This window comes from Gossypium raimondii, chromosome 13 (assembly GCF_025698545.1).
Source record: "Gossypium raimondii isolate GPD5lz chromosome 13, ASM2569854v1, whole genome shotgun sequence".
Classification (NCBI taxonomy): Eukaryota; Viridiplantae; Streptophyta; class Magnoliopsida; order Malvales; family Malvaceae; genus Gossypium; species Gossypium raimondii.
Window position 1 is genome coordinate 32,330,767 of NC_068577.1, and position 13,077 is coordinate 32,343,843.

The window sequence follows — 13,077 nt, forward strand, 5'->3', positions numbered from 1 at the left end:
TCGATTGAAAGATTCAAAATCCATCGAATTTCATCCGAAGGCTGTTTAAGAACGAGAATGAAACAATTTAATAACAAAAACCTTCTACTAAAATTAGTAGGGGGCCGCGCGAACGCTGGCCCCCGCTGCCACAAATTATGACGTAGGCTCTCCTACTTTGAGGAGACCTTAGGCAAGTGCCCTTCCCAAGTGCAATGGAAGTCGCTTACCTAGGCCTTAGGCCTTACTGATCACCCATTGACCCCGTCCAGGTAAGTATGTTCCAACGTTGCTAGGTGCTTCTTATTTATAAACCCTAGCTTGTGTTCCTTTCATATGTTCTTTCCATGTGGGATAAGTGCTCCGACATAAGTTAGCGCGGGTGACTCAGCAAACCTATATATGAAAAGAAGACCCAGAGTCCCGAGAAATTATGCTATATGAACTTCCGTTTTCACCGACAATAAACTGGTTCTAAATCAGCCAATAAAACAGACACAAAGAGAAGATCAAACTATCCATATCTGTACAAGTTGAAGTTCCCATCTACTGGAGAAATTGAGCTCGTACCATATATCTCCAATATCCTTAAAATATTTCATTAAATTTAATGAGATACCATGAGTTTACAGCAAGTTTCTCCATGAGAGTGGTGTTGCAACTTAGCAGGATCTTCAACAGGTTAAACCAATCCATCTCATATCAACTAGTGCAATGGTAGGTGAAACTTACAAAAAAGAACATATAGTAATATATTGCAAAGAAAGAGATGTTGAAACTGTATAAAACTGAGGCCAACAACAAGATATAAGTTGCTTTGTGTGACAAACTGTATGCCTGAAGACCGGGGTCGTGTGATTGAGTAGCACAAAGCGTTTTGAAGACCTTGGCTTACCTGCCATCAATAGTTTTACTAAACCTATACCCCTTAATCCACTTCAAACTAGAATCCCTGCAACACTAACCATCCACAGACGAATTGGTTAAATTTCATTAACACTTGTCTTAACAATCAGAGCATTCAGCCATGGGGTTTCGATGCATCCTGAAAAGTTCAGCGTAGAATAGTTCTGTTTCCCCAGGTACCCATTTCATTTTATGTAGTAAATCAACAACCGAGATTAGTGAGATTGATATTACACATGGGCTTGGAACATTTTCCAAAGGAGAATTAACGAAAGCAATAACAAGTTTTGATGATTTGTTTAGTTGTTGGAGGGGGCCGCGCGAACACGAGCCCCCAGCTGCCACAAATTATGACGTACACTCTCCATAAAAAGGAGATGTTAGGCTGATGCACCGCCTCAATGTGCAATGGAGGCCACCAACCTAGGCCATGGGCCTACTTGATCGCCCATAGACCCCGTCCAGGTATGTATGGATGCATCCGCACCTTTTCCTCTTTTTTAAACCACTAACCTCCACCTGCATCTTGCTTACCTCATCGATGTGGGATACTAGGAAATATGGCTTCTTAATTTTTAAATCCAATAACTGGCTTTCTTTGGGAAGTTGGGGCCTGCAAAATGCACCAACCAATGACCAATTTGATTGGTAATCTAATTACATAAAGTTGTAATAATCTTTGTTGTGAAAATGAGTAATTTCTTTAGATTATTGGGTTATGATTTTGCCAAAAGAGGGGGTTTTTTTTTATATGTTTCACTTTCAGCTTCAAAATTTACTAATTTAGAGTTAAGAGTTCAATTATTTATGTATTGAATAGTGGAAGTTGTAGTTCAATGAACTCTTTCTTCATGCCGTCCTGATGAACGGTTTAAGCAAGAATGTAGCAAATAGGTTTTCGCCTAATCAAAAGTTTAAACTCTATGATATTCGGATCCGTATTTGAATGTTTTAAATTCTCTCTTGAATTGTTTTATTTGTTAAACATGTCCTCTTAAATATAAGTAATGTCTGAGTATGAAGACGGACTCGATATAGAGCTAGAATCACAAGTTTTGTGTTTAACTTTGAAGCATTCTCTTAAAATAATATTACTATGAACCGTTTCGGATATGGAATAAGTTTATGATAATCGTTAGTGAATTTGTATTATTATTTAAACAAAAAAGATTTAATTTATTTTAAACAATAAAATAGATTTTCAACAAATAAAATATTCCAACCAAAAAAATTTTTAAATCTAGGAATTGCTTGAATAAAAACTAGTCTTTGCGGATAGAGTCGATGCCAAAGAAATTAAAAGTTCTAATGTCCATTTTGACCCTTAAACTATACTTATTCTCCTATTTTGGTATTTAACTTTTTTTTTTCTCATTTTAGTACTTAAACTATTCTCCATTATTCGAATTGACTTGCGGCATTAAAAAATAAATAAAGACCAACACGTGGTCCTATTAGAATGTGCCACTTCAATTTTATTTTATTTTTAATATTATCCATATTATATTGATTAAAAAGTTAAAAGTAACATATATAATAATTAAAAAAATTAAAAAAAACAACAAGTTTATTTAAAAATAAAATTTTATAAAATATATAAATATAAATTTTAAAAATTCCTAATAATATATATAAATTAAAAATATATACATTTTATAAACTTAAAATTTTCAAAATATATATTCTATAAAATTAGTAATAAATTTGTATTTATTTCAAAATTTATAAATTCTAAAAATTCAAAACAATTAATAAAAATTCAAAAATAGAAAAAGTTTAACTAAAGAAATACAAAATATAGAAATTGAAAATTTGAAAAAGTTTAACTTTTAAAAACTATAAAATATATATATATATATATATATATATATATATATATATATTAGAAAAATTTTAATAACTTTTAAAAAATTGAAAAAATAAGTTATATTTTTAAAAATTTTGTGATTTTTTTAAATATTGAAAATTTAAAAGAAACACTTGACAACGATCAATCAAGATTAATCAATGATTTGTCAAAGTCAAAAGTATTTTTAAAATATTTATTTCTTAATATTCTTTTTCCTAATTTTGAATTTAAATTTAAATTTTTAATTTTAATACACCTAATGCCATGTGGCATATTTTGATTAGCTTATGTGCCACATGGCACATTCTGCTTGGCATCATATATCAACTGATTTTTTCACTACACCAAAACAGGCTTTTAGCGGCGTTTGGACAAAAAAACGCCACTAAAAAATCAAGCATTAGCGGCGCTTCTATAAAAACGCCGCTAAAGGTCGAGAATTAGCGTCGCTTTTTGGAAAACGCCGCTAAAAATAAGCATTAGCGGCATTTTTTTAAAAGCGCCGCAAAAAGCCTAAGCCCAACAATAGGGCTTTCTGAGTTTTTGGGGCATTTAGCAACGTTTTTGAAAAAGCGCCGCTAATGCTCGGTCCTTTAGCGACATTTTTGAAAAAGCGCCACTAATGCTCGGGCCTTTAGCGGCTTTTTTGAAAAAGCGCCACTAATGCTCGGGCCTTTAGCGGCGTTTTTTAAAAAGCGCCGCTAATAATAATAATATCGTATTATCTCATTCTTTGATATATTCTCAAGTAATGTTTCAATTATATATATTTTTTATAAGTTGAAAAAATTGATATTTCGTTGTATTTATTATATATTGGTCAAATTTACATTTAAATGATAACAAATAATATTGTTTAATACAAAATGTTTTTATTAAAGAGAAGTCGTCCTAACTCCTAACTATTTATTATTATTTTTCAATCACAGTTTATTTAAACTACTTTACTAGAAAAATATATTAAATTGTGAGTAAAATAAAATATCATAAAACTTAAATTGTTGTGTTGTAAAGAATAAAAATAGAATAAATTTTATAAGAATAATAAATTTTGATAGTTCGATTAAATAAATCAAAAAAGTAATATAAAACACCAAATATCGTGATAAATAATATTATATATTGATAATTTTATTACCAAAAATAATTTTATATTTAGTTAATCAAACATGAACACAACAATGACCTAATAGTATCTACTCAAGAGTAAGAACGAAAATGAATGAAAGGGGACAAATGAGGTTGTTACTTGGTCTAATACCCACTAGAAATTAATACTAGCTAGGTTTTTAGGTTGAGAAAGGGTTATAGGAAAATATTATAAATATTGAAATTCGAATAAAATTTATTAAATATTGAATTTTAGAAAATAATTAAGTGAAGTTGGGATTCAATTTAGCTAGTAGAGTCGGTGGGGTTAGTTAGACGATTTGCTCCCGAAAAGAAAAAGCTGCTTGTTTTTTCTTGATAACAAAAAGTGTTAGCTGGGTCTCGAGTCTAGAGCCGAATGTTTATGGGATTAGGGATTCTGATTTAAGGGTTGTGATTTAAGGTTTACGGGTTAGGGGTTAGGGGTTAGAGGTTAAGATCAGTTAGGGATTTAGGGTTTATGGATTCAGTGTCAGGTTATGGTTTAGATTAATTAGTGTGTTTTAATTTATATATTAAATAATGTTTAGGGATTAGGGATTCGGGGTCAGGTTAGGGTTTAGGGTTTAAAGATTTAGGGTCGAGTTAGGGTTTATGATTTAGGATTTAGATTAATTAGTGTTTTTTAATATATATATATATTAAATAAGGTTTAAGGGTTAGTGGTTAGGAATTTGGGGTTTGGGGTTAAGAGTTAGTGATTTAAGGTTTAGAGATTCGGGGTCGGGTTAGGGTTTAAGGTTTAGATTAATTAGTATTTTTAAATTTATATACTAATTAAGTTCTTATATAATTGTAAAAGAGATAATAATAAATTGTAAAGATTATTAATTTAAAATTGATATGCTATATACAATAATTGAATATAAAAAATTATAAAATACGCCGCTAATATGTATTAGAATTTTTCAAAACGGTGTCGTTTCATTACAAGAATTTAATTTATTAGTGGCGTTTCTTACGTAAATTTGGAAAAGGTAACATTAGCGGTGTTTATGACTAAAAATATTTAATCTAAACCATTTGATATATTTAAATATTAGATTTAAAAAATTAATAAAAAATGTAACAAATTGATACAGATAAGTAACTATCTATTTTGGATATATAGGACCAAATTATAGCAAATAAAAATAAAATACAAAAACTAAAATCATTCCACATCGAACATCTAGCAAAATAATTATATTTTAGTTAGGAAGAAATATCTCTAATAAAATGGAGATTAGATCGAAATGAATAATATAAAATCATGATTAACGTCTCAATCTTTAATAGAAACTTGATATGTGAGAGATTAATTGCTTACATTGAATAATTCTAACTTAATAATTAATTATAGTCATTTAATCATTTTTTCTTATTAAAATATACGATATTTATTTTGAGAGTACTTGATTTTTTTATAAAATTTAATTTATAAAAAATAATAATTGTTTTATAAAATCACTTAACTAATAATTTTTAACAGACAAAATAAAAGATTTTTAGCATAGTAAAACAGTGTCGTTTTATTCCAAATGAAATAATTTTTTGCGGCGTTTTTCATAAAAGGTAAGCAATAGCGGCGTTTTTTAAAAAACGCCACAAAAAATAATTTTATTTTAAAAATAGCGCCATTTTATATAGCAAAACAGTGTCGTTTTATTCCAAATAAAATAATTTTTTGCGGCGTTTTTACAATAGATAAGCAATAGCGGCGTTTTTATAAAAAACGCCACAAAATAAAATTTACTTTTAAAAAAATAGTGCCATTTTTTAAAATTCCCTCCCCCCCCAAATCCCCAACTTTCCCCCCTAAAATCCCTAATTTTCCACATCCAAGAAAGAAACCCAGAAGGTTATTCAACTCTGTGTTCCTTCCCAAGTGAAGCCAAACCCATCTTTGATTCTGTTTGCAATAAGAGCCAGGCGTAGCGGAACACTAAATCTCCCAACCATTCTCAAATCCTTCCCTAAATCCTCTTCTAAGATTTGGAAGTCTAAATAATCTACTTTACTCTTCACTTTGGCTTTAAGTTGCTCCATAAAACTTTCTACGCACTCATCATCAACCTGCAGTTTAAGTCATGGAGATGCACATCAATTCTAAAGTCTAAACCCACCAATAAGAAGCATGAAAAGAGATTTGAACAAAACCTTTCCATGTTTTGAAGCAGAAGATATATTTGCGTCTCCTTCTTCCATTATTATTGTATTCTTTGTGTTCGACTTGGCTGCCTTTATCTGTTTTTTGGGTTGTTCTGTCACTGTAAGCTTTTCATATTCTTCTCTCATTCTTCTTCTCTGTTTTGCTTCCAATTTTGCTTTCTTTTCTTTATGATTTAGATTTTCTTGCGTCATTCTTCTATTATCTGCCGCAGCACAGCCAGATCTCACCATATCTATTGTTGCCAAAAATAAATCATAACACAAATTTAAAAACAAAAACAGCCAGATTGAACACCATTTTACCAACCCAGCTTCAATCACCAGTTTGAATCTTTGTAGACTCACTCACAGAAACAGATTCAATTAATCAAAATTTAAACAAAAAAGCAACCAACCAAGCCATGATTGATTCATAACAAACTAAAAAAAAAATTATCAATCAGTGAAGCAGAAATCATAAATAATGAATTAGCTACTTTTGTAAGAATATAATTACCTAGTAGTACTGCAAAATAATAATTACTAATTGATTTTATTATAATTTTTTCCTTCTTGTTGTAGGTAGAAAGAAGGTCGATTCTTCGTTGCTGTTATATTTAAAAATAAACGACGACGATGAAGAACACTGAAAGACTCGTCAATTTGGCTTTAGCAGGTTTGCCTTTTTTTTGATGTACTCTTGATTAATTTTAGTTTATTATTTACATTTTGGGTTTGCATTTGAAAGAATTCTTGTCTTTTTAGGATAATTTCTGCTCAGTTTATTCAGTTGTTTAATTTAGTTTTGTACTAGCTGGGAGGATTTAGTTAGTTAATGTATCTTCTGGTTCTAGTTGCAAAGAAAATATGAGAGCTGATAGGAAAGAATGATTTGAGGGTGAAATTTGGGAATGTGTAAGGGTAGGACGGGGTAGCTTTGTTATTTGGCATGAATGATAGTTGGTTTATTTATAAAGTTATGCATTATATGTGGAGAATTTAAAGGGATTACATTTCATTTCACCCAAATCTTTGCAGTTTTGAAAAAAGGAAAAGAAAAACTTTAAAAAGAACTGAAATCTTATGTTCTGTTTGATTGCTGCCTTGGACACAAAATCTGTTTGTTTTTAATAATTAGTAAACAAAATAGTTGTGTTTGATTTTATAATGAAACAATCATGTTATAACTTGTGTTACATTTTATCATCTGCTTTTTTTAATCAAATAGGATTTTTTTTCTTTACACTTTCATTTCCTTTTAGCAACTTTTTATGAACCAAAAACTAATAGGCAAAAGCAGCAATCAGTGAATGCACTTTGCGTTGCATATCCCCACCTTTCTCAGTTCAGATGCATTGTTACGTATCTTTAAATATATTAATTTTAGACCTCATGAATCTTGCTTAATATACTTGTGAATGAATACATACTTGGCATATGGCTGATTTTTTTAGAGAATATGTGGAACTAAGGAAACTCTTATTATGAGTCACTGTTAGATGTGAGATCTCTCAGGTACCACATGTGCGCTTAAGAAGCTGGACTCTTTCTAATGTAGCATCCTTGATTTGCTAAATGCAGGGTTGACATTGGGACCACTTGTCGTGAAGGTAGATCCTAATTTGAATGTTATTTTGACTGCATGCCTTGCAGTATATGTGGGCTGCTATCGTTCTATCAAGCCAACTCCCCCATCAGTGAGTATGATAGCATTTAAATTAACTCTTCGCCTTCTTGTTTGTCATTCAGTTCTATAGATTAAAATTGGCTGACAATTTGTCTGTCATACAGGAGACAATGTCTAAGGAGCATGCTATGCGTTTTCCATTTGTTGGGAGTGCAATGTTGTTATCACTTTTCTTGTTGTTCAAGTTCTTATCGAAAGACTTGGTTAAAATTGTTCTTGGTACTCTGAAGATATTTATGGAAAATTACCCTATGATTCTATTGTATTTATACTGCATGGTTGCACCATGTATTTCTTAACTAGTTTGATAAATTTTTATGTGTGGTGTTTAATTTTTCATTACTGTCTGTGTTTTAATTTTTCATATGTATTATTTATTTTAGTTTTGATTCTAAATTTTTATTTTTACTTTAATATTTATGACAACTTGAGTTCTAACTTTTGAATTTTAATTGTGTTATTAATTTATTATTTTAAATTCTAAAATTAAATTCATTAATTTTTATATTTAGTTTTAAAGTTAAAATTTTCATAGAAAATTTAATTTAAATAATATTTTTTATTTATCTTTAAAAAGTATATTTAAAGTTCAAATTTAAAAAATAAAACATAATATAATATTTATCATAAAAATAAATATTATTTGATTAAAATAATTTTTTTAAAGGTTATATTTTTAGCGGCGTTTTTGTGAGAAGCGCCGCTAAAGGTTTGTCCTTTAGCGGCGTTTGTGATAAAAGCGCCGCTAAAGCTTCATGATCTTTAGCAGCGTTTGTGGAAAAAGCATCGCTAAAGGTCATGGTCTTTAGCGGCGTTTTCGGAAAAAGCGCCGCTAAAGGTTATGGTCTATAGCGGCGTTTTTGGGAAAAGCGCCGCTAAAGGTCTTGGTCTTTAGCGGCGTTTTTGGGTAAAGCGTCGCTAAAGACTAAGACCTTTAGCGGCGTTTGTGGGTAAAGCGCCGCTAAAGTTAGCGACGTGTTCTTTAGCGGCGTTTTTTTCGGCGCTTCTCAATGCGCCGCAAACACTACACCAAAAGAGGCCTTTAACGGCGCATTTAGCGGCGTTTTAAAGCAAAACGCCACAAAAAACTGAGCAATAGCGGCGAGTGTTAAAAAACGCCAGAAATTACAAGCAACAGCGGCGATTACCCAAAAGTGCCGCAAATGAGTTAGGGAAATGGTACCGTTTTCATGGTCAGATTCAAAGACATTAGTGGCGCTTTAAAGAAAACGCCGCAAAAGAGAAACATTAGCAGCGCTTGCTACAAAAGCGCCGCAAAAGTGATTAACAGACGATGCCGTATTGATTTACGTTTGATGACATTAGTGGCGTTTATAAGTAAACGCCGCAAAAGATCATGTATTCGCGGCGCGTTCATAAAAGCGCCATAAAGTTTTTCACTGAACGACGCCGTTTTCTTGTTAAATTTTAGACAGAAATAGTGGCGTTTTAAATGAAGTGCCGCTGAAGCCAATCATTGGAGACGCAAAAACGGAAGCGCTGGAAAATGTTTCAAGCATACGCCGTCTTAGGGACAATAGTAGCGGCGCTTTACTGGAACACCACAAAAGATTTTAGCGAACGACATCGTTTTCGTGATGAGTTTTATACATTATGGTGGCGCTTTAAAGAAATCGTCGCTGAAGTAAATCATTAGCGGCGGTTCTAATTAAGCGCCGCAATAAGTTTTAAGCATATGCCGTCGTTTTCTGTTGTGCTTAGGAACATTAGTGGCGGTTTGCTAAAAACGCCGCAAATGTCAAGCATTAGCGGTAATAGTTTTAGCCAAACGACAACGGTTTTTTTTCAGATTTTAGAGATATTAGTGGCGCTTAGCTGCAAACGCCGCAATGTTCAATAATTTTAATTAAAACGATGTCATTTTGTTGTATAGGTTTAGGTACATTAGCGGCGCAACTTTTAAAAATGCCGCATAAGTTAAGCATTAGCGGCACTTTGTTGTAAGCGCCGCAAAAAGATTTAAGCAAACGGCGTCGTTTTGTGGTGGAGGTTTAGAGACGTTAGTGGCGTGTTTTGGGGAAGCGCCGCAAATTGTTAAGCAAAACAATATTTTTTTTTTTGAGCTTTTAATGCATTGGCGGTTTAGGGATTATGGATTTAGGCCTTACAGTTTATTGTTTATTGTTTAAGGGTTGAGGTTTAAGATTTAAGGTTTATAGTTTATATATGTTTTATAATTTAGGGTTTTGGATTTAAGGTTTATATGTTCTATGATTCAGGGTTTAAGGAATATGGCTAAGTTAAGGGTTTAGGGATTATGGTGCAATGGTTGGGGTCTAAGGTTTAAGTGTTTAGGGTTAAAGGTTAGGGGTTAGGGGTTTATAGTTAATGTTTTATGATTGAAGGTTTAGGGGATATGGTTAAGGGTTATGTATTATGGTTTGTGGTTTATCATTTGAGGTTGGGGCTTAGGGTGTAGGTGTTAAGGGGTTAAGGGTCATGGTTTATGATTTATAGGTTTACGATTTAGGGTTGAAGGGATAAGAGGGTCTAGGTCAATTTAGGATTAAGGGTTAAGGGTTTAGGGTTTAGGGTACCCTAAACTGATTTAGGGTTTAAGGTTTAAGGAATAGAGTTTATAGTTTAGGGTTTAAAGGATAGGGGTTGTGGTTTAGGGTCTAGGTTATTTAGTATTTTTGAAAATTACAACTTGACTTCACCGAATTTAATTTTTAAATTGATGTTTTAGAAAAATACAAACACTATCTACGGATTAAGTTCCTACCTTAAATTTTAATAAAAAACCATCACTAAAAATCAAATTTCCCATTTAATAGAATTAAAAATAATATTGTCATATTGTTGTATGATATTTTAATTTTTTAAATTATTAAATATTTGGAAATTATTTACGCCAGTGGCATTTTGGCCAGAAACGACGCAAAAATGTGTTTAAAATTACGTAAAATGGCGCCGTTTGGCTAAAGGAATTTGAATTTTAATGGCGTTTTTCATAAAAACGCCACTGAAGGTATGCTATAGTGGCGTTTTATATTGAAACGCCGCAAATCCATAAATGTTTGTATGTACGAAAACGGTGTCATTTTCTTAAATGATTTGAACTCCTTACTGGCGTTTTTATTTAAAACGCCGCAAACTGTGATCTTTAGCGGCGTTTGGTATGGAAACGCCACAAATGTGCATTACAAAATGTTCAGAACGTCACCGTTTCGTTACATGAATTTGAATTTTAGTGGCGTTTGTATGAAAAACGCCACAGAAGGTATACAGTAGTGGCGTTTTTATAGAAACGCCGCAAATCCATATATGTTTTTGTGAACGAAAACGGCATCGTTTTCTTAAATAATTTGAACTCGTTAGTGGCGTTTGTATTTAAAACACCACAACTATAAGCTTTAGCGGCGTTTAGTATGAAAACGCCACAAATGTGTATTACAAAATGTTCAGAACGTCGCCGTTTCGGTTGAGGAATAGTTCTGTTATTCAGAACGTCGTCGTTCTGCTTGGCGTCACATATTTTTCCCTTTTCGAACCCTAAAACTCGTACCCAGCCCCTAAACTCAGCTTCTTTCCCCTTTCCCTTCCAAATCCCTAATTTCCTTTCGAAATCTCCTCCACTCCCCTAATTCGAGACATTGACGGAGTCATTTAGTCTATCTGGTTCTTCATTTCGTCGGTATAGTGGGTTCAATTCTTCACAGCATTTAGAGGAAGACGAACAGTGGAATAGTTTTTGGGGTAAGCACGAACCGGTTTGATTTCCCTCTTTTTTTGTGTTTAGGGTTTAATATCGTTAACAATCCATTTCGTCCATGGATTTAGGGTTGCTGAACACATAAAATAGTGTCATTTTTTTAGTACGATGGAATCACATCCGGCCCAATTTACTTTCTCTTCGTCTTCGTTTAGGTATGAAATTCGGATCTCTTAAATCTAGCTTTACGGATTTATTTTGTTTAGGGTTTTAAGCAGTAACTGTCTTACATTTTGACAGAGGAATGGTATGCTTTCGAATACCTAAGTAATTTTTGTATGTATATATATATTAATTTGTTTGTGGTTAAAGTTATTGATTAATTAAAAACGATTTTGCAGCATATTGTAAACCTTGTTTTGTATTTGTAATTGTTTTTGTTTAAAGGAGTCAGGACGTTTGTGAAGTCTTTCTATTTAGGTTTAATCAGTATAAAATTTAAGAAAATTTTATATATAAAATACGCTATTATAATATTTTGATTTAGATAATTTGATAGTTGATTTTTCACTTAAGTTCATGTAAATTTGTTTTAGTTATGAAGTTGAACAAGTTTAGTTTTTCCTTAGTTAATTTTTTCTTTCCTTTGGTTGCAGCATTTTAGTTTTGGCAATCTAGTCTGCAAATTTGGTACCTCTCACTGGTTTGAAGCAATACATAGAAAGGGTAGATAACCAGAAGGTAAGTTGATCCTTTATTTTATTTGTTTTTTCGTTTTATAAATTGACATGTGATTTTGACTGCTTTTTATAATTGGTATATTTGTATTTGGGACCGTTATAATTTGGTATTTGGTTAATGTGGTGCAAGTTCTTTTTTTTTGGAAGTTCGCTTAATGTTGCTGATTAATGTTAGGGATTAAAATCAATTCAGTTCTTTTTTTCTTTGCGTTGTGGTTAATGTTGTCGCTTATTGTATTTATTTCAGTTATTGTTCGGTCTTGAAGATGTTTTTGCTCAATCTTTCTACTAAGTGTTTGAATTAATTTACATTATGGAATATAATTGCAACTATTATCTGAGATTCCCATGGTTTGTAAAGATCCAAATTGAAATCAAATATAATTGCAATTGTGAACTGAATTGATTTAAAGTTTTTAGTTCATGTAAATTTGTTTCAGGTTCAGATTTGATTTCGGTTCGTTGTAATTATATATTTCAAATGATTAAATAATGCATAAGTTTAGAAAACATTATTTAGGTTTTGTAATTTAAATGGTTTTGGATTTAGGATATAAAGGATTTTAATTGGCTTTTGCAGCTAATTAGATTGTACCTTCTCATCTGTTTTTGCTGCTAAGATCACTACACCAAAACATGTTTTTAGCGACATTTTTTTAGGCCTTTAGCGGCGCCTTTTAACGCCACTAAAGGTATTTGCGGCGCTTCCACAAGCGCCGTAAAAGAGGCCGCTAACGAAAACGTCGCAAACGTTTGCAGCGTTTACAAACAAAAACGCCGCTAAAGAACATGTTCTTTAGCGGCGTTTTTTTCTAAGCGCCACTAAAGAACATGTTCTTTAGCGGCGTTTTTTCTAAGCGCCGCTAAAGAACATGTTCTTTAGCGGCGTTTTTTTCTAAGAACCTCTAAAGAACATTTTCTTTAGCGGCGTTTTTTTTACCGCTAAAGAACATTGTCTTTA

General features: G+C 32.0%; 1 protein-coding gene and 2 non-coding genes across 3 annotated transcripts; 1 reads left to right on the plus strand and 2 right to left on the minus strand.

Annotated features, from left to right (window-relative positions):
* Positions 1 to 97: 97 nt before the first annotated feature.
* Positions 98 to 259, minus strand: LOC128036357 (U1 spliceosomal RNA). The gene has a single exon (XR_008193154.1). It is a non-coding gene; the product is annotated as a U1 spliceosomal RNA (small nuclear RNA).
* A 935-nt stretch (positions 260 to 1,194) lies between these two features.
* LOC128036468 (U1 spliceosomal RNA) lies at positions 1,195 to 1,358 on the minus strand. Its single transcript, XR_008193263.1, has one exon. It is a non-coding gene; the product is annotated as a U1 spliceosomal RNA (small nuclear RNA).
* Positions 1,359 to 5,676: 4,318 nt separating this feature from the next.
* Positions 5,677 to 8,146, plus strand: LOC105784605 (signal peptide peptidase 1-like). The gene is made up of 4 exons (XM_012610504.2): positions 5,677 to 6,134; positions 6,596 to 6,689; positions 7,595 to 7,710; positions 7,805 to 8,146. Exons 2-4 carry the CDS (start codon positions 6,650 to 6,652, stop codon positions 7,997 to 7,999), a joined length of 351 nt encoding a protein of 116 aa, XP_012465958.1. The 5' UTR covers positions 5,677 to 6,134; positions 6,596 to 6,649; the 3' UTR covers positions 8,000 to 8,146.
* The last annotated feature ends 4,931 nt before the right edge of the window (positions 8,147 to 13,077 follow it).

Excerpts from the sequence above, each read along its gene's own strand:
- LOC105784605 (XM_012610504.2), top strand. The coding sequence starts at position 6,650 with ATGAAGAACACTGAAAGACTCGTCAATTTGGCTTTAGCAG. Across the intron at positions 6,690-7,594 it reads CGTCAATTTGGCTTTAGCAG|GGTTGACATTGGGACCACTT; the intron begins GTTTGCCTTTTT and ends TGCTAAATGCAG. Across the intron at positions 7,711-7,804 it reads TCAAGCCAACTCCCCCATCA|GAGACAATGTCTAAGGAGCA; the intron begins GTGAGTATGATA and ends TCTGTCATACAG.